The sequence below is a fragment of the Doryrhamphus excisus genome, linkage group LG13, assembly GCF_037039965.1.
Source record: "Doryrhamphus excisus strain RoL-2023G ecotype Guam linkage group LG13, RoL_Dexc_Guam_v1.1, whole genome shotgun sequence".
In the NCBI taxonomy this organism is placed as follows: domain Eukaryota; kingdom Metazoa; phylum Chordata; class Actinopteri; order Syngnathiformes; family Syngnathidae; genus Doryrhamphus; species Doryrhamphus excisus.
The window spans coordinates 8,807,519-8,825,567 of record NC_136369.1 but is presented as its reverse complement, the minus strand read 5'-3'; the positions used below and the strand labels follow the sequence as shown (position 1 = coordinate 8,825,567).

The following is an 18,049-nucleotide window of genomic DNA, read 5'->3' as shown; positions in this document are numbered from 1 at the left end:
AAAAACAAAAAAAATACAAATTTCGGTTCATGGTTTGTTTATGGTTGGCCAACAGGATATGACTCGTGTGTCACTTCGGCGGCTTGTCTCTTTGTATTTAAGAAAAACTCAGCAAACTTAAAAAACTAAATACGCTCAAACAGCAATTGTATAACACCCAAATAGCCTGTCGGTTTAAGAGTTGTAGAGATAACTAAATCAAGACGGTTACTTCATGAGTTTTGACTGACGCTAAACCTTTAATTGGGATTGTATTATGGTTGTATTAAGCAGCGTGTGTTTAGCTGTACTTGCAGGGGTGGTCATGAGTACATGTCACGTGGTTTGCTATTTATATATAAATAGACTCAGACAGCGGAAGGTCGTTGCGTCTGCGTGTACGTGCAGGGAGGTGTTTAAGTCGAGTGTGGCAGCAAGTTGCACGGCTGACCCTGCTCCTGTGAGAAAGTTGAACTATTAACCCCGGTCTTCTTTCGTGGAAATACTATAAGGCAAGTCTGACAATAATAAATATTCTATGCAGATTTTGGGTGAATTAGTGCAACTCAATGCAACCCGACTATAACATTGACGTGACGTGTGAAAGAGTGAGCGCATTCTGCAAAGAATAAATGACATTTAAGCACAGCATTCGTAACATATTTCTTGTTATACATATACTTCCATTCAGGTCATTGTGATAGCTCAGAATCAAATGTCGGCAAAACATTTCACTTTTTGTTTGTGTTGGCAAGTGTGTCTGTGTGCGCGCGCCGTGTGTGAACCCATTTGATTGGCACATTTGATTTGCCTGCTTAACTTCCTGCCCACTGTGTGTGCGTGTCGTGTCCTGCAGGGGTGAAATATAACTCCTGTAGGCCTCGTGGAAAACACACGCATCCATAGTGTGTGTCAGGGCTATCAAGTATTGTTAATTTATCAACCAAATCAGTGTCATCTCTGGAATTGACCTTGTTCCTATCAAAGGAGTCTGAGGGCAGACGGCCATGACGACCCTCCTGCACTGCATCTCCAGCTCTTCTCTCACTTTGCTCCAACGAGGGGTTGGTCGGACATTACCAGCAAGAAGGAATTTCAGGACTTTCCCTGTGCTATGGGACCAACAGGCCTCCAAAGGTAGGAATTGCAAACATATCTTTGGATTTTCCTTTACAATCTAACTTTAGCAGTGATAGTTCACTCAAGGACAAAGTCACACACAAATGCCAATAGTGTGGAAAACCCACTGCTCCCTGAACGGGAACTGTTGTAAAGTAGACTGTTGCTCTGCTAACATGTGAGAGGTCAGATAAAGGTGACCTGTAAAAAGTCTGGCCCATTCCCACGGCCAATTTGTTTGTTGTGTGATCTGTGTCGGAGTATTTATTACAGAACATTTTAAGGTGAGTTAGACAAGTTTTCCCCAGAGCACTTTTAAAAAACTTATTCAGCTGTCTGTGTGAGAGTGTTGTAGGAGAGTGTTGTAGGCCTGAGCCACACTGGCTGTGAGCCAGTCACCTGCTAATAGTGTCTCCATGGCAGCGAGGTCACTGTACCATTTATGGAGAGAAATGTTAACCTGACACTTGTCTTAGCCACTGAGGCACCGCTGTTCTCTATGGTCAAGGAAACACAAAAAAACGACATTATTGTTCATAAGTTGTGTTGTGTAGATTAGCATGTGTGGTTGGTTAAAGTATAGCCCAAATGGCTACTGCGGGAAAACAACCATCTGTTTATTTAATATATATATGTACATTTAAATCATTGTTAAAATTTGATTGCCAACAAAATTCAAACAGTTGACAAGATAGTTATGAGGGCTACAGTTAATGTAGCCAAGTCCATGCCAACCATAATCCAACTCCAATTCTTTGCACTGCAGGAACCTGTGATTTATATTTATCATTCCATCCATTATCTGTGTTCTACTACTCGAGCCTGAGTCGCACACAAGCTAACTCCCGCTAGCTTATTGCCAATTCAACCTGTTTAGGTTGGGAGGAGATTGTTCAGTGTTTTATAATGATTCATAATTATTTGAAACATGAACACATTTCTTTCCCTTTTCTGTGCATTCTAGCATGCGAAAGTGAGTTAATATGAGCTAGCTAACAATGGATCATAGCTATTTTGACGTGATGGCACTCACAAAAAAACTGACCCTTTTACATAACTGACTTGTATATTAGCAAAGTTACAGCGATATTATTGTAGCAGCTAACGTGAAAAAGTATTTTTATCTGGAGGACTAACACAACCCCTTGCTAACTCCTAGTCTCAGCATCCTTCAGACGTAAGAGTGGACACCTAGCTCTCAATTTCGCTGCAAAGACTCCCACAAGATCATAGTCGAAATATGACATGTATTGTTGGGTAGCTCATATTAATTTGTTTTCTTGTGTTATAGTACACAGAAAAGGGAGGAAATATGTGTTCATGTTTCACATAAGGATTGTTAATGATGGGGGAAAACTGGTGCAATTCCCCTTTAAAGATGCAGGCTGCAAATTGGCTGCACTTTGGACACTCCTGCTGTAGACATACAGCCATTCACATTCACTGTCATCATAACCATAGAATATCTGTCTATAGCTGAGACTTGTTTGGGTATTTCAGTTTTGGGCTAGTATTTTGTTTTTTTTAATAACTTGAGAAATCCACATGGACCAAATAAACTGTCATCTACGGGGATCCAGTTCTCTAAGAAAGCTTTATTAATGGTCTTGATCAATGTTCAAGGCGTGCTCTACAAGGAATTGGTGGTTGGCGTTCCTAAGGAGACGTTCCAGAATGAGCGCCGTGTGGCGTTATCGCCTGTTGGCGTCCAAGCGCTGGTCAAACAAGGCTTCAGGGTGCAGGTGGAGAGTGGAGCCGGTGAGGACTCAAAGTTCTCTGACCAACAGTACCAAGATGCAGGTGCCAGCATCACTGATGTCAAAGGAGCCCTTGGATCAGACCTGGTCCTCAAGGTTTGTAGATCTGCACCATGTGATCTTCATTCAAACAGAATTGATCTCAATAATAAAGTTAAAGTACAGCGTTCTCTACTGTTGTAGGTCCGGGCCCCCAGTTTGAGTGAGGTTGAGCTTCTGAAACCAATGTCCACTCTGGTGAGCTTCATCTATCCGGCTCAGAATCCAGAACTGATGAGCAAGCTGTCTGAGAGGAAGAGCACTGTGTTAGCCATGGACCAAGTGCCCAGAGTCACCATCGCTCAAGGCTATGACGCTCTCAGCTCCATGGCCAACATCGCTGGGTGAGGGTGAAGAGAAATTAAACTTACTCTGATGACATCAATATAAAAAAAAAAATCAATTTTTGTATTACCATGAACTCTAATCAACTGGAAATAAAGGATGTTGCTGCCATCTACAGGGCATGTTCCAATACCACAAGAGTCATTGTAAAAACAGGATCTTTGACACAGCTCTTGTATCTAATCCCATTACATTGTGTAGGTGTGCATTATGATGGCTATATTTAAGACATGTGATTGTTCAAGAGTTTCTGTCAGTGATTTGAATGTCTTGGTTTGTAGGTACAAAGCTGTGGTTCTGGCTGCCAACCACTTTGGTAGGTTTTTCACTGGCCAAATTACTGCTGCCGGAAAAGTACCACCAGCTAAGGTAAATGCAACATTGAGGTATTGTCTAATTTAAAGTGTGAAACATTTAAAACCGTATCGTTCACATGAAATGTTGCTGTTTTCAGGTTCTTGTCATTGGAGGAGGCGTAGCTGGTTTAGCAGCGGCAGGAGCAGCCAAATCAATGGGAGCAATAGTGCGAGGATTTGACACTCGGTATGAGCTTGAGACTGGCTGACTCTGGACCAAATGAAAAAAATTTTTTTTTCATAACTCTCAGACCAGCAGCTCTGGAACAATTCAAGTCTTTCGGGGCAGAGCCTTTAGAAGTGCAAATCAAAGAGTCCGGCGAGGGAGTTGGAGGCTACGCCAAAGAAATGTCCAAGGAGTTTATTGAGGCTGAAATGGAGCTATTCGCCAAGCAGTGTAAAGAGGTCGACATTGTCATCAGCACTGCCCTGATTCCAGGTTGGTCTCGGAATCTGGTACTAAACTTTATCTATTTATTGTGTGATTATTTCATTTACTATCATCCCAGGCAGAGTACCCACAATACTTTATCCTGAGCGAGAAATCTTGTCATGTTTTAATCTTGTGAGATCCCTACTGATCACTCACAGGACTGACACGCAGCCAGTTGCCTCAAATATCTGTTCAAACCATGTCTTATGTTTCCTGTCCTGTTTTTAGGGAAGAGGGCTCCTATTCTGATTAAGAAGGAATTCATAGAGTCCATGAAGGATGGTTCTGTGGTGGTGGATCTGGCCGCGGAGGCTGGGGGCAACATTGAGACCACCCGGCCAGGAGAGCTCCACATTCATAAGGTAAGGTTCTCTCCTGACAAGTTTTGTTTAGCATTTCAAAAGGCATTAATATTGCTTTTTCTGGGAAAGAATGTGACCCACGTTGGCTACACGGACCTGCCCAGCCGTATGGCCACCCAAGCCAGCACCCTGTATTCCAACAACGTACTGAAGCTGCTGAAGGCCATCAGCCCCGATAAGGAGTACTTCCACTACGAGCCCAAAGAAGATTTTGACTATGGAACAATGGATCACGTCATCCGTGGGACGCTTGTGATGAAAGTGGGTTTAATTTTCACTCATTCCTGTTTTTGACTGAGATGCTCTCATGCTAGCATACTTTGCCAATACCCACCTAGGAAAAGCTCACCAACAAGAATGTTATAAATGATGCATCATTTACTTTTTCCAAGAATGCTGCCTTTGACACATAGTTTATGGCAGGCAAAGCGTGCAACCTCATTGTTATATATTTGCTTACCCATTTGTATAATAAGCACTATTCAGGCCGTCCCACAGAGAAAATTTGTCTTTCAAAACCACTGCTAAGTACTTCTTGATTGCCATTTCTTCATGTTGGTGTTTGGAGTACTACCACCCTTCAGGCGAGGTCTACCAAAATACAAATTGATGTTGCTCTCTCACGCAAAAACTGTTTTGTTTTGGGTTTTTTTTCGTCATCCACTCTCACACTATTGCATGTTTGTGGTGCATACACAGGACGGCCGGAATATGTTCCCGGCACCCCTCCCTAAGACAGTACCACCACCCCCAGTGAAACAGAAAACCGTTGCCGAGTTGGAAGCTGACAAAGTGGCTGCAGTTTCTCCCTTCCACCGCACCATGACTTCGGCTGGTGTTTACACTACAGGTTGGGAAAGGACATGCAGTGCTGAGCACTTGTGTTGATACTGTAGTATGAATATGTAAATCATGTTTTCTTCATGACTAATAATCATTCTTCCTCGATACTCGCACCAGCTGGCCAATATACCACTGAAGGCGTCAAATCAGACCATTATCATTAAGTATAGACTCAACTCAAACAGTCCTAGTTATGCAAGAAAAAATACAATTCATGATTTTTAAAATTTATGATGTTGACTTCAAGAGTCTGTTAGGAATTGATGTTTGCATTGACTTGGTCAGGGGCGTCGAACTAAATCGCACATGGATTACTTACTGATTCTATTTATGATGATTCATTGGTTGTGTATTGTTAAATTAGGGATGGACATTTGACCTGTTTATAAACATTCTATAGTTTTGATAAAATAGCATTCTCTCTCTTTCTGAATGTTCTGAACGCCCATTTCTACACCAGTAGTAAGAAGATAATGCTGCCTGGAGTTGTGCCATAGTGGAGTCTATAGTGGCTATGTCTCAGCTTGCCATAGCTGATGTCATAGCCATCTTTAGAATGCAAACCAGTTGTGACAGCGCCTCTGCTGGTTAATTCAACAATTGAGTTAATTGTGCCCATCACTAGACTACACTCCTACTTGATATGTTAATGGTCTTGTGTGTATGTGTGTGTATTTATGTATATGTGTATATGCTTTAATGCTACTCTCCTGATCCCTGCAGGTCTATCCACCTGTCTGGCCCTGGGGCTCATCTCTCCCAACGCAGCATTTACACAGATGGTGACAACCTTTGGGCTGGCCGGGATTGTGGGATATCACACTGTGTGGGGCGTGACCCCCGCCCTGCACTCTCCTTTGATGTCTGTCACCAATGCCATCTCAGGTCACCATTTTAGCCTTATCACCAAATATTAAATGGGCGGGGTGTTAAGAGATCTCGCAATACTAAAACGTGACAATATTTTTACCGTTGGTCAAATATTTTGTCGGATCAAAACATGGTCACTGTATAATACTTCTATCAAAACATAATAGCATCTATATCACTACTTCCTGTGAGAGCACTCTTAAGCATCACACAAACTTTTACATAAGCACATCAACATAAGTGAAAAGTAGCAGCAGCGACCACTGCGGTCATTATTTTAACTTTTTTTATAGTTGTATGTGTTTGTGAGGTTCAGCATCATGCAACATTTCAAAGCATTGTTTTGTGACTTAGTAAAATAGTCTTTGTCCAGTCCTATATTTTGTTATTGGAATTTTCTTAAAAGTAATGTCTCATCTTATGAGCTGAGTTTATTGTAACACCATGAATAAATGGTGTTTAGACTTACTACTTTGATTCTTACTGTTGTTGTGTTTTATAACAGGTCTGACAGCAGTCGGTGGTCTGGTTCTGATGGGAGGCGGTCTCACACCTTCCACACTGCCTGAGAGTCTTGCCTTGGCTGCTGCATTTATTTCATCCATTAACATTGCTGGTCTGACCTTTTTTTTTTTTTTACCAAAACCTCAAACAAATATCCACACTTTATATACAGCATATAAATATGTAAATCTTCAGGTGGTTTCCTGATCACCCAGAGGATGTTGGACATGTTCAAGCGTCCCACTGACCCCCCTGAGTACAACTACCTGTACATGCTGCCTGGGGCCGCATTTGTTGGGGGATACGGCGCTTCTGTAGCAGCTGGATACAGCATTGAACAGGTGAGCTGTACTTGAGCGATGCTCTATAGAAGATAGTACATTGTATAGTACTCTTATAGGACATCAGTCAGCTTTAAGTGTCCCTCCCCGATTCGCTCTTGCTCCCTCACAACAGTGATGACAGATGACTCAAACTATGCATGGAGATGCAATTTTCATCCTTATTATTGGAATTGTAGATAAACCAACTCAGTGGTAAGATGCCTATATTGGTACCAAAATTTATTCACTTGAAAGAAAAAAAAAAAGTGAATTGCTTTGCTTTGCATCATGAACTGAACTATAGAAGTGTGTGTTTAAAATTGTTTCGCAGAAGTATATTTGGAAATGTTCCTAATGTTGCACATCTTGAATTTGTTGGTTTGGTCTTCATTTCCATTAAAGAAGCACAACATTTGTTTGTGGTCGTCCTCAGATGATGTACTTGGGCTCGGGTCTGTGCTGTGTTGGTGCTCTGGCTGGCCTTTCCGCACAGGGCACCAGTCGTCTGGGGAACGCGTTGGGCATGATGGGAGTTGCAGGGGGCATCGCCGCTACCCTCGGTGCCCTCAAGCCTTCACCAGAACTGTTGTCACAGATGTCCTTGGCCATGGCCACTGGAGGAACTCTGGGTAGGTGGCTTCTTTCTTTCATACTGACCGATCTACAGTAGGCAGCCCTATTGATGCGTCATGGTCCAGATGTTTTTCTTTTTAATATTTAATGGGATATTTCTTGAAAGCTATGGAATCAATCCAAGTTTGAGTTTCATGTAATCATGTTTGTGTGCCTCTCGCTGATCCTTAAAGTAAAAAATGAAAATCTATAGAGAACATCAGTCATTCTACACAATGAGATAGGTGTGTTCCATCACTCATTCATTCATTTTCTACCGCTTATCCTCACGAGGGTCGCGGCTGTGCTGGAGCCTATCCCAGCTGTGGGCGAGAGGCGGGGTACACCCTGGACTGGTTGTCAGCCAATCACAGGGCACATATAGACAAACAACCATTCACACTCACATTCATACCTATGGACAATTTGGAGTCGCCAATTAACCTAGCATGTTTTTGGAATGTGGGAGGAAGCCGGAGTACCCGGAGAAAACCCACGCATGCACGGGGAGAACATGCAAACTCCACACAGATATGGCCGAGGGTGGAATTGAACTCAGGTCTCCTAGATGTGTGGCCTGCACGCTAACCACTCGAGCGCCGTGAATATTGTAATAGTATTCAACACAATAGTCAAGCTCATATTTTATTTGTTGTGAAACTACTTTCATAAATTTAAGATTTAAGTTTGAATGTTCTCAATACTGGCCAATGCAGGAAAGTTATCATGGTGACATGTAGAGCTTTACTGAAACGTCTGAACTTTTCTCTGCTGGCGTGCAGGTTTGACAATCGCCAAGCGTATCGAAATCTCTGACCTGCCTCAGCTTGTGGCGGCGTTCCACAGTCTTGTGGGGCTGGCGGCGGTTCTCACCTGCATTGCCGAGTACATGATAGAGTTCCCCCACCTTGATGCCCACCCGGCCGCTGGTGTGCTCAAGACGGTGGCGTATTTGGGCACTTACATCGGAGGAGTCACCTTCAGCGGATCGCTGGTGGCTTATGGCAAGCTGCAAGGTATGTAACTTGCTGTGTGTGTGTGTGTGTGTGTGTGTGTGTGTGTGTGTCATTTGAAGAACATAATCACATTGCTTATTTTACATGTCAGGTTACTCTTTTTGATTTTTGACACACAATCAGCATTCTTGTCGAAGAGAAATGTCTGGTCTTGATTGCTGCTTTCATCATCCCAAAGCCAAAAAAAACATATTTGAGGAAATCCAGGGCTGGATTGTGAGTTTGTAGCAATGGTCATATGTTTTCATTGTTGTGTGACTGATTTTAAAAGGAACACATGGGAAGGTTGTGTCTGACTTGTGGGTATACTAGATTAGACCATTTGCGTGCATTTAGACACTGACTAAAGAGCATGAGATGTTGCATTTCATCATGTTCTTCCCGTCAGACATGCAGAGAGAAACATCAGTTCCAAACCTTTTTGATAAAAACCTATGTATTTATAGGCATCCTGAACTCTGCTCCTCTACTATTGCCGGGACGTCACATGATGAACGCCGGACTGATGGCAGCATCGATGGGAGGCATGGTGCCCTTCATGCTCAGTTCTAGCTACGGCACTGGAATGGGATGTCTATTGGGGGTGTCTGGTCTGTCCACTGTTATGGTGAGTGTCCACTAACTGGCAGCACTGGAACAAATAATTGCATATTCAAAGTTGGTGTTGAGAAATGCTGTTGCTGATCCTAAAAACCTAAGAAAGAAATTGAGGACTATCAAGCTAGTGAATACATAGCATGTGAGACACAGAGGGGATTACATCAGCCCAACCTGATTGGGCACTTTAGTGAACGCTATCCTCTTCTAACCCACAATTACCATTACTAACAATCATATTGTTTGTCTTCAGTCATGCAAATACAAGAATAGGATCCAAAGTAAACCCTGGGGACTCTTAATGTTACAAATACATGTAACTACATTGCCAGATATCATGCACAAATATATATATTATTGTGTATAATTATAACATTCGTGCTGCACGGACAAGGGGTTAGCACGCAGGCCTCACAGCTAGGAGACCAGAGTTCAGTTCCACGCTCTGCCATCTATGTGTGGAATTTGCATGTTCTCCCCGTGCATGTGTGGGTTTCCTCCCACATTCCAAAAACATGCTAGGTTAATTGGCGACTCCAAATTGTCCATAGGTATGAATGTGAGTGTGAATGGTTGTTTGTCTACATGTGCCCTGTGATTGACTGGCAACCAGTCCAGGGTGTACCCCGTCTCTCTCTCCCTGAAGACATTTGGAAGCATGGGACAAGAAGCTTTAATCTGATTCCATGTCCTTGCAGGGTGTAACCCTGACAGCAGCCATTGGAGGTGCAGACATGCCAGTGGTCATCACTGTTTTGAACAGTTACTCTGGTTGGGCTCTCTGTGCTGAAGGCTTCCTACTGGACAACAACCTCATGACCATCGTTGGTGCTTTGATCGGCTCCTCCGGTGCGATCCTCTCCTACATCATGTGTGTGGTGAGTACACACCCATGGCACTAGTTTACTCATATGCTTTTACCGCCATCACACTACTTTTATAAATCGTCATAATGATAATGATGTTCCTCCTCTTTTTCAAGGCAATGAACCGCTCACTACCCAATGTTATCCTGGGTGGTTATGGTACCACTTCCACAGCAGGTGGGAAACCCATGGAGATCGTTGGCACTCACACGGAGGTCAATGTGGACCAGACGATTGACATAATCAAGGAAGCCAGTAACATCATCATCACCCCAGGTACAAAGCTCTCACAAGTTTAATTTGATTTGTAGGAACTTGCAGGATTCTCCATCATTCATCCAGGTACCCGGTTGAGGGGTGTGTGTCTTTATGCAGCTCCAAGCAATATGAAAGTGGGGGGGCTGGAGTCGATCCAACCAATCTCAACAGAATATGCATGATCAGGGAAGAAAGCCACAGAATCTGTGCATTTCGGCCAATAGGAAAATAATGCATTTTATTTTAGTACTTAGAAGTATTTTATTAAAATAAACTTATCATAGTGGCCTTTTGGGCTCTAATATAATTTTAAAGACCCTAAAATGAGTAGGATAGGGCCTTTTTAGACTAGTCATGCCTGGTTGTGAGCCACATGGGGGAGCACTTAATCTGTAGTTGCACTGTAGCCTTCCAGTCTGTAGTACCACCCCAACTTACATACTGGGGTTGGGCGATACAAAGTATTGTAAATACCAAACTAGTATTGCTGATAATACTTTTTGCTTGAAGGTAGGTAGAATAATTGAATGATGTTGAATTATGCTTTTAATTGTTGCTCATGATTAGAATCAGAATAACACATTTTGGCCACAATATATTTTGTCAACAAATTTGTGAACAATATATGAATACAGTATAACAATATTAAAAATAATACAATTTGGCCTACTAGCTCATCTCCTTTTTATTATATATTTTTGCAAAAAATAAAATCAGTCATGCAAAATCTCATTAAAATCAGTTGACTTTTTGCCCCTCAAAAGCCTCCAATGTCCAAATATGTATTCCGTAGGTTTGTAAATAACACAGACTCAAAGACAAAAGGCCAATTTTTCCTCAAATATTGTTCACAAATCTGTTAGTCGTTGTCGCCATCCACCTCACAGGTGTGGAATATCAAGCTGATTAGACGGCATGATCGCTACGCTGGCCACAATAAAAGGCCACACCAAAATGTTTAGTCTTACAACACACCACAATGTAACGGATGCCACAAGTATTGATCGGGCATGCAGTAGACTTCACGCTGACTTCTAGAATGTCCACCAGAGCTGCCCATGAATGTCGTATTCTGTTATTCTCATTGGAGGGAGGGGGGGTCTTACCAAGAATGCAGTTTGTCATCCTAACCAATTTCAGTGGCTACATGATCACATTATATGGCGCCTGGCACTTTGCAGGGGTGTTCTCTTCACTAATGAACTAATGAAAGCCAGTTTTCACTGTACAGGACACATGACAGACTGTGGGTGAGCAGTTTGCTGATGTCAACATTGTGGAATAAATGACCCATTGTAGTGGTGGGGATATAGTATGGGCATACACAAACACATTTTATTTTATTGATGATCCTTTTGAATGCTGAGAATGCCCATTATTGTGCCATTCATCCTCAAGTAGCATGACAATGCATAGCCCCATGTTGCAATAATCCGTACATAGCTCAAAACATGAATGATGAATTATCTCAGGCGGTTTTGTGAACAATATTTGAGTTGAATAGGCTTTTTGTGTTTATAGCAAAACAATTATCTTTCAGTTGAGCTCACAAAAGTGTGTTTTATTGTAAATGTATAAATGTACCAATATTGTATTGTAACTATTGATTGTCCTGTGGGACCATGCAGCCAGTTTTATCATCTTGGAGATACCACAGTCAACTAGTCCACTAGCCACCGCAATTTGCTTTTGTCAGTGTCACTCAGATGTCTATTTTTCCTGCCTGCGGCACAAAAACTTTGCCAACCACAAAGAATAACTTGGCTACACACGACTGTTCTCCTGTGGTTTTTAAACTAAAACATGTACAGATGTGTGGTCCAACATGAGGGTTTAATTTTAGAAGGAGGAAAAAAAAAACAGTGAAATGTCAAACTTATGCAAAGTCCGTGTTGGCAAAGAATGGCGGTGTTGAATGAGAAGGCTCCAGATTTGAAAATATATTTTCTGATAACTGGAAATGCACGATTTTACATGAGCACAATATGTCCCACCAGGCAATTTTCCAATAACACTGTGTGTGTGTTTTTTTTTATCATGGCAGATTCCAATGTAAAAAAATAATAATAATTCATAGTTTTATCTTTTAAACTCTGCATCAAAATTTTGCCAACATTTTCAGTTCTATCAAGCGACTGTGGCATGGATGCTTCTCTCCGGGTCACTAATACCGCCCTCTTCCTGGTTGCGACCATGTTAGCAATGCCTCACTAATACACAAGCACGCAGCAAAAGCATATTGTTACAAAAGTAGTGTTTGGAAAGGCATATAGTTTCATCCACCAGCCTTATAACCGCAACGGGTATATAGCAACAATCATAGCATCAGTTTTTTAATCTTTTCATTCTTGAAGATTTATTATGATGTGCATTTGTGAGACAGCCCTGATTGACAGATGTCGTATTTGGCCCAAATGGCAATTTAAAGAAAGTCTGTTCTATTAGTAACCAGTTGGTGGTATTCTATTTTTTTGTTTTTAAAAAAATAATAATTTTGAGTCAGTGACATACAGCAGGTATTAGGTACTGAACACCATCCAAATAACTGCCAACTATAAATCCTGTGTATATCCTGATGGTATACAATTGGCCAAGAAAATTTGTGAAAGTTTATTTTTTGTGTTTTTTTTTTTTTTTTAATATTTAGGTTGGGGGTTATGTGCAGCAAAAGCCCAGTACCCAATTGCGGACATGGTGAAGATGTTGAGGGAACAAGGCAAGACTGTCAGGTGACTATCATCACACTTGCTGCATGAGCATATTCTGATACGTTCCCTCTTTAGTTTGCAATAAAGTAATGTATTTGCAACAATAATCATGTGCATGTTTTCCTCAGGTTTGGTATCCATCCTGTGGCTGGACGTATGCCAGGCCAGCTGAATGTCCTCTTGGCTGAGGCGGGTGTGCCGTATGATGTGGTTTTGGAGATGGACGAGATCAATGAAGACTTTCCAGGTAAGCTTTTTCATAGTATACCACAGGGGTAGACTGGTTGCCTCTTTTAACAGCAAGGTGTTGACTAAGTTTATATGAATTTTGTAGGACTCGCCACATTTTTTTTTTCTATCTTTCCTTTGATCAGCCTGTTGATGCAAGTAATCAGGGTATCCAGGCATGCTGTGAGACACATGGTTGTGTTTATGACAGAGCTAAGTTAGTGCAGGGGAATTTACAAACAGAGCGTTTCATCTGCGTCGTGGTTTGCGTGATCTCATCTAAATGTCTGTGGCCCATAGAGACGGACTTGACTCTGGTCATTGGTGCCAACGACACTGTCAATTCTGCTGCTCAAGAGGATCCAAACTCTATAATTGCTGGTATGCCGGTTCTGGAGGTGTGGAAGTCCAAACAGGTTGGTCCAGTTTTAAATTATATATTCTACTTGATAAGAATTTCTCATTAATCATCTCAGTGTGTATCCTAACCACCATATTTGTTTTCCTGTTACTTCAGGTAGTCGTGATGAAGCGGACCTTGGGTGTGGGGTACGCTGCAGTAGATAACCCCATTTTCTACAAGCCCAATACATCTATGTTGCTGGGAGATGCTAAGAAGACATGTGACAGCCTCCAAGCAAAGATTAGGGAGGTTTACTACTAGGGAGCCTTCACCAGAGGACTACATGTAGTTCCTTCTTTCAAAACAAATATTTTTGCTTCCATACCTCAGTATTGGCTCTCTGTATGAAATGCAATTGATAACAGTGAGATGTACAGTAGATGAAATTTAATGAACAAATGAAGGATGTGTACTGGTTTGTAAATAAAGATATTTAAATGTATAAATCCTGTGTGCTTTTTAAATTTAAATGGTCATATGGACCCAAATAAGACAAGCCTTTTTCCAAGGCATGATTTTATAAATATTTTTAAAAATTACAGTAGGACCTCTGTTTACATTCTGATCCAACCAGAAGTGGAGCTAGGGTATTAAGTGGGAGGGGTAGATCGCTATTGATGGAACTGCTACTACTGATGGGGATGCCATACAACTTCATATCAGAAAATCCAAACTCCATAACAAAGCGGGGGCACCACTTCCACACTGAATATGAGAACTTATTTTCACTCTGACATGTTACGGCTGACTACGTGCATTGACAATGTGATGTAATGCAATGACTCAATAGTATACAAATAAGACAGGTGGGTGGGTTCGGTATGAGAAAATATCTTGAAATGATATTGCTGCTTTTGGTATATTCACACTTCTAAAGAAAACACTTTTTCCTGGGGTTAAAGTTTAATTGGTCTACTGTATTTTCCAATGAATTTTAGTTTGTAATCAGTTTTTCTTAGTCTCTCAAATTGGTGTAACTTGCAATTTGGTAACAAAGATCATTTAGTACGCAATGTGTTTTGTGGTTTACAGAACCAAGAAATAAAAATAAGCTACACAAATAGCACATGCAAGTGTTAATCCAAAATTGTTCACTCTCAAAATCTGTCTCATATTCACATAACCAGGCTTAGTACATGTCATTGTAAATCCTCTGCATTTTATTCAACGACTCAACTCAAAGTTACTGTCCCAAACATGAAAGGAAACTTGTCCAAAGGATTTACCGTCTCTTACTGTTTTTCCCTTCTCTTCACAGCTTCCTTCTTTCTATCCATCGACTTATTGACAACTGTGTGCAGGTAGGAGTAGAAGAAGAGAAGGTTATCATATTCTCCGTTGTACTCTTGAGCAAGGCATTGCTCATGGAAGTCCTTGAGAAAATAGTAGATGGCTTCAATCGTGGCCAGGTATGTGTCTGGTTTTCCTTTCTGAGAGCGCCAGAAACATGTTTTCCTCGTCTTCAGCTCAACTTGGAGCAGGTCTGAAAGGCCAGAACATGGTGTGGTGATGTTAAGACTGCTGTGTGAATTTACCTGTCACACAAAAACTATCTTAAGAGTACCTTGTAACCGCTCATCTGTGCTGATTTTGTTGGTCTGGTTCCACGTGCTGTCAATGAAGACCACCCTCTGGAGGGGATGTGCACTTGATTCTGAGCTCTTTCTTTTATCTGCGGTCCCTGACTCATGGTCCTCTGCGGTGTGTGTGGCAGCTGGTGCATTTTCTATTTTCCGTCTCTTTAACCAAGGTTCACCAGAGGGGTTACGTGTCCTCTCGTGCAAACATTGCATCATGTCTTGCACTGTGACAGCACCTGGTCCAGGGAACACCAACACAACCTGAAAAGAGTGCATTAAATTAATGACTGTTTAAATCGGACAACTGTCTAAATCTGTAAAGAACGCAGAATTTAAGGATATACTGTAAGTTTATGGTATATGATACTTTGTCATATTCATCCCATTTAAATATAGCAAGCAATTATATGACATTGGCAGCTTGAAGAGGAAAAACAGATGCAAATTAAGTATGTCTTGGAACATCCACCATATGAACGACAGTGGACAAAAATTAAATGTGACAAGTATCCCACATTACCGTACTGGCCAGCAAGTTAAAGTGGCAACAAACCTTGTCTTTATCAAACTCTGGAATGCAGGGGTATGTGTATATGGTGACATCACCGGGTGCAAGAATCTTGGCATGAACAGCAGTGCTCTTGCCATCCGTCTCATTGGGGTGCTTGATGATGTCTATCTTCACTGGAAGCTAAAAGACAAGCCATGTCATTCATCCTCACCCAATGCGCCACTAATAGAACTGACTTAACTCTCATAACATTTCCAGTATATTACAACCATCGTGAGGACTTTTGCTGAAGGCCACAAAGAACAAACAACCCCAAACCTTTTTATACCGACCTTGACGTCAGGAATTTCTTGCAGATTGATGTCCACTAATAAGCAGCATGTGTAGCAGAAGAACATCCTTGATCCTCCGCATTTAGCACACTTTGACCTGCCCCTCTGCTGCACTTTCTCCAGCACTGCATGTGATGCTAATTTCAGTCCTAGAAGAGGTTGTTGCTTGGAGAGCTCCTGAGTGTCTGCAGAATCACCGGAGACTGTTGTTTCATCACAGCAACAAGCGTGAAGACTCAGGCCTTGAGCCAAGCTGCTCATGCTTGCTCTTTTTTCCAAATATTTAACTGCTGTGCAAGAGGGACACATTTTGCTTTCAGTTGACAGACTTACACACAAAACTGTATATGAAGGCTACATTCTCACATTTTTACACAAGTGGGTGATTTATGCTTTGTCATGTTGAAGGAATTTAGCAATACGGAAAATACACACTTTAAAACCATATTACCAATGCATACTTGTCTGATGAATGATTGAGGCTATGTAAATACAGAATTAGAAGTAATGATAGTGGCTAGTGGTGGCTGTATATGCAGCTGAAGCTGAAATACAGTCGCCTACATTCACAGTGCATGCTTATGTCACTGTTTAATTCCACGTTGAAGAACAAACATAAAGCCTACTACACTACCAGAGTGGGTCACATTGGGCTAGCACGGTCAGCTAACAGCATGGAAAAACGCATTTGTGTGACGGCCACGCTGTCACTGGCGCACGTCACAAGAGTGTCTGTCACAGGCGTGTTTCACTTACTTGTCACACAACAAACCACGAGGTAACACAAATCACCGCTCAAGATGAGAACGTACAGCACGGCATCTTCGTGTACCATAACTGTACACGACTTCCGGGTGCACTACGGTGGCCGGGAAATGCCACAACACTACATAAATATGTAGTGTAATATGTAATATGTATATCATAGATATGACGGCGAACATAATAGAGCAAGCATGGCCTTTTCTCATATCATACAGAGAATAGAGTCACTCTTTTTGAACAAAAAAGGAACTTGAGAGGACGAATGACTACGTTTACTGAACACAACAACACTGCCAAAAAAACTCCCGCCAAACTTCCTACTACAGTCGCATTACCTTGACGTCATCCGTGCACCCACTCTCCAGGTACGACTCATCAATTTACACCAAATTACACGACTAGTAAGTCCCCGGATGCTCCACATCGTGTTTTCATGTGTCATCGTTTGAAACAACGTTAAGAGGTAATTTTATGAAAATTATTGTGGATATGAGTGCATTTGTCCAGACAAGTTGTATTAGATAGTTATGATTTAAACTTAAACTACAAATTGCATTAGGCTACAAAGTTAGCTAACACTTTGTGAAAACAAATCTCCTATTAGTTTATAGCCTTAGTGTAGGTTTATGCTAAAAACTAATGTTTAACATATGTATTATAATGAAATGTTGATTACTATTCTAAATTGTCCACAGACTATAAATAAGATAATAATAAGAAAATATCAGTGAACTCCAATTTTTTTATTGTATTTTTTTGTTTTGTTTATTGGATCTAGATTTGAGCATAGCATTTCACATCTTATTATTTCCCCCCTCAGATTATTCAAAGCCTAAACAGATCAGTTCAATGAAAACAAGCGTAAAATTTTATTTCATGGTACTGTTTTCCAAAGACATGCTGGTGGGTGTCAAGTTATTTTGGTCAAAAGCCAGCCTCCACTTGCAAAGCCTGAGAAAACCATCAAAGATGCTTTATCAACTCAACTCCAGTAGATTTATATAGCTTGAGTTTTATTTCACACTTCAATAGTTGTTTTATACCAGTAATCTTTCCGGTCACCACATCTGCTGTGGCGACTCCGTAATACTCACGAAAAAAGCAGAAAGAAACAAATTTATTCTGTACAACCACCTTGTGTCATATGGTGATAAGTGACTTTTTGCTGTCTTGTGCACAACCAGACTTACAGAAACACTGACCATACATTCACATATTTACCCTTTTGAACAATTAGATGGAA

General features: G+C 41.3%; 2 protein-coding genes across 2 annotated transcripts; one reads left to right on the top strand and one right to left on the bottom strand.

Moving 5' to 3' along the window:
• Positions 1-331: 331 nt before the first annotated feature.
• Positions 332-14,053, top strand: nnt2 (nicotinamide nucleotide transhydrogenase 2). Its single transcript, XM_058089493.2, has 22 exons — positions 332-491; positions 967-1,116; positions 2,722-2,951; positions 3,039-3,238; positions 3,521-3,608; positions 3,694-3,782; positions 3,847-4,034; positions 4,257-4,390; positions 4,460-4,651; positions 5,090-5,240; positions 5,957-6,118; positions 6,609-6,719; positions 6,803-6,948; positions 7,364-7,559; positions 8,325-8,558; positions 9,005-9,165; positions 9,854-10,033; positions 10,138-10,297; positions 12,927-13,008; positions 13,116-13,234; positions 13,516-13,631; positions 13,733-14,053. Exons 2-22 carry the CDS (start codon positions 987-989, stop codon positions 13,877-13,879), a joined length of 3,216 nt encoding a protein of 1,071 aa, XP_057945476.2. The 5' UTR covers positions 332-491; positions 967-986; the 3' UTR covers positions 13,880-14,053.
• Positions 14,054-14,755: 702 nt separating this feature from the next.
• On the bottom strand, positions 14,756-16,880 carry dtwd1 (DTW motif tRNA-uridine aminocarboxypropyltransferase 1). Its single transcript, XM_078795618.1, has 5 exons — positions 16,798-16,880; positions 16,042-16,331; positions 15,752-15,889; positions 15,183-15,459; positions 14,756-15,101 (listed from the first exon to the last, which is right to left on the bottom strand). The coding sequence occupies exons 1-5, from the start codon at positions 16,874-16,876 to the stop codon at positions 14,851-14,853; spliced, it is 1,035 nt and encodes a 344-aa protein (XP_078651744.1). The 5' UTR covers positions 16,877-16,880; the 3' UTR covers positions 14,756-14,850.
• Positions 16,881-18,049: the final 1,169 nt, after the last annotated feature.

Excerpts from the sequence above, each read along its gene's own strand:
- nnt2 (XM_058089493.2), top strand. The coding sequence starts at position 987 with ATGACGACCCTCCTGCACTGCATCTCCAGCTCTTCTCTCACTTTGCTC. Across the intron at positions 6,949-7,363 it reads CTGGATACAGCATTGAACAG|ATGATGTACTTGGGCTCGGG; the intron begins GTGAGCTGTACT and ends GGTCGTCCTCAG. Across the intron at positions 13,235-13,515 it reads GATCAATGAAGACTTTCCAG|AGACGGACTTGACTCTGGTC; the intron begins GTAAGCTTTTTC and ends TGTGGCCCATAG.
- dtwd1 (XM_078795618.1), bottom strand. The coding sequence starts at position 16,876 with ATGGTACACGAAGATGCCGTGCTGTACGTTCTCATCTTGAGCGGTGAT. Across the intron at positions 16,332-16,797 it reads CGTGGTTTGTTGTGTGACAA|CAGTTAAATATTTGGAAAAA; the intron begins GTAAGTGAAACA and ends CCTCTTGCACAG. Across the intron at positions 15,102-15,182 it reads CACAGATGAGCGGTTACAAG|ACCTGCTCCAAGTTGAGCTG; the intron begins GTACTCTTAAGA and ends CTGGCCTTTCAG.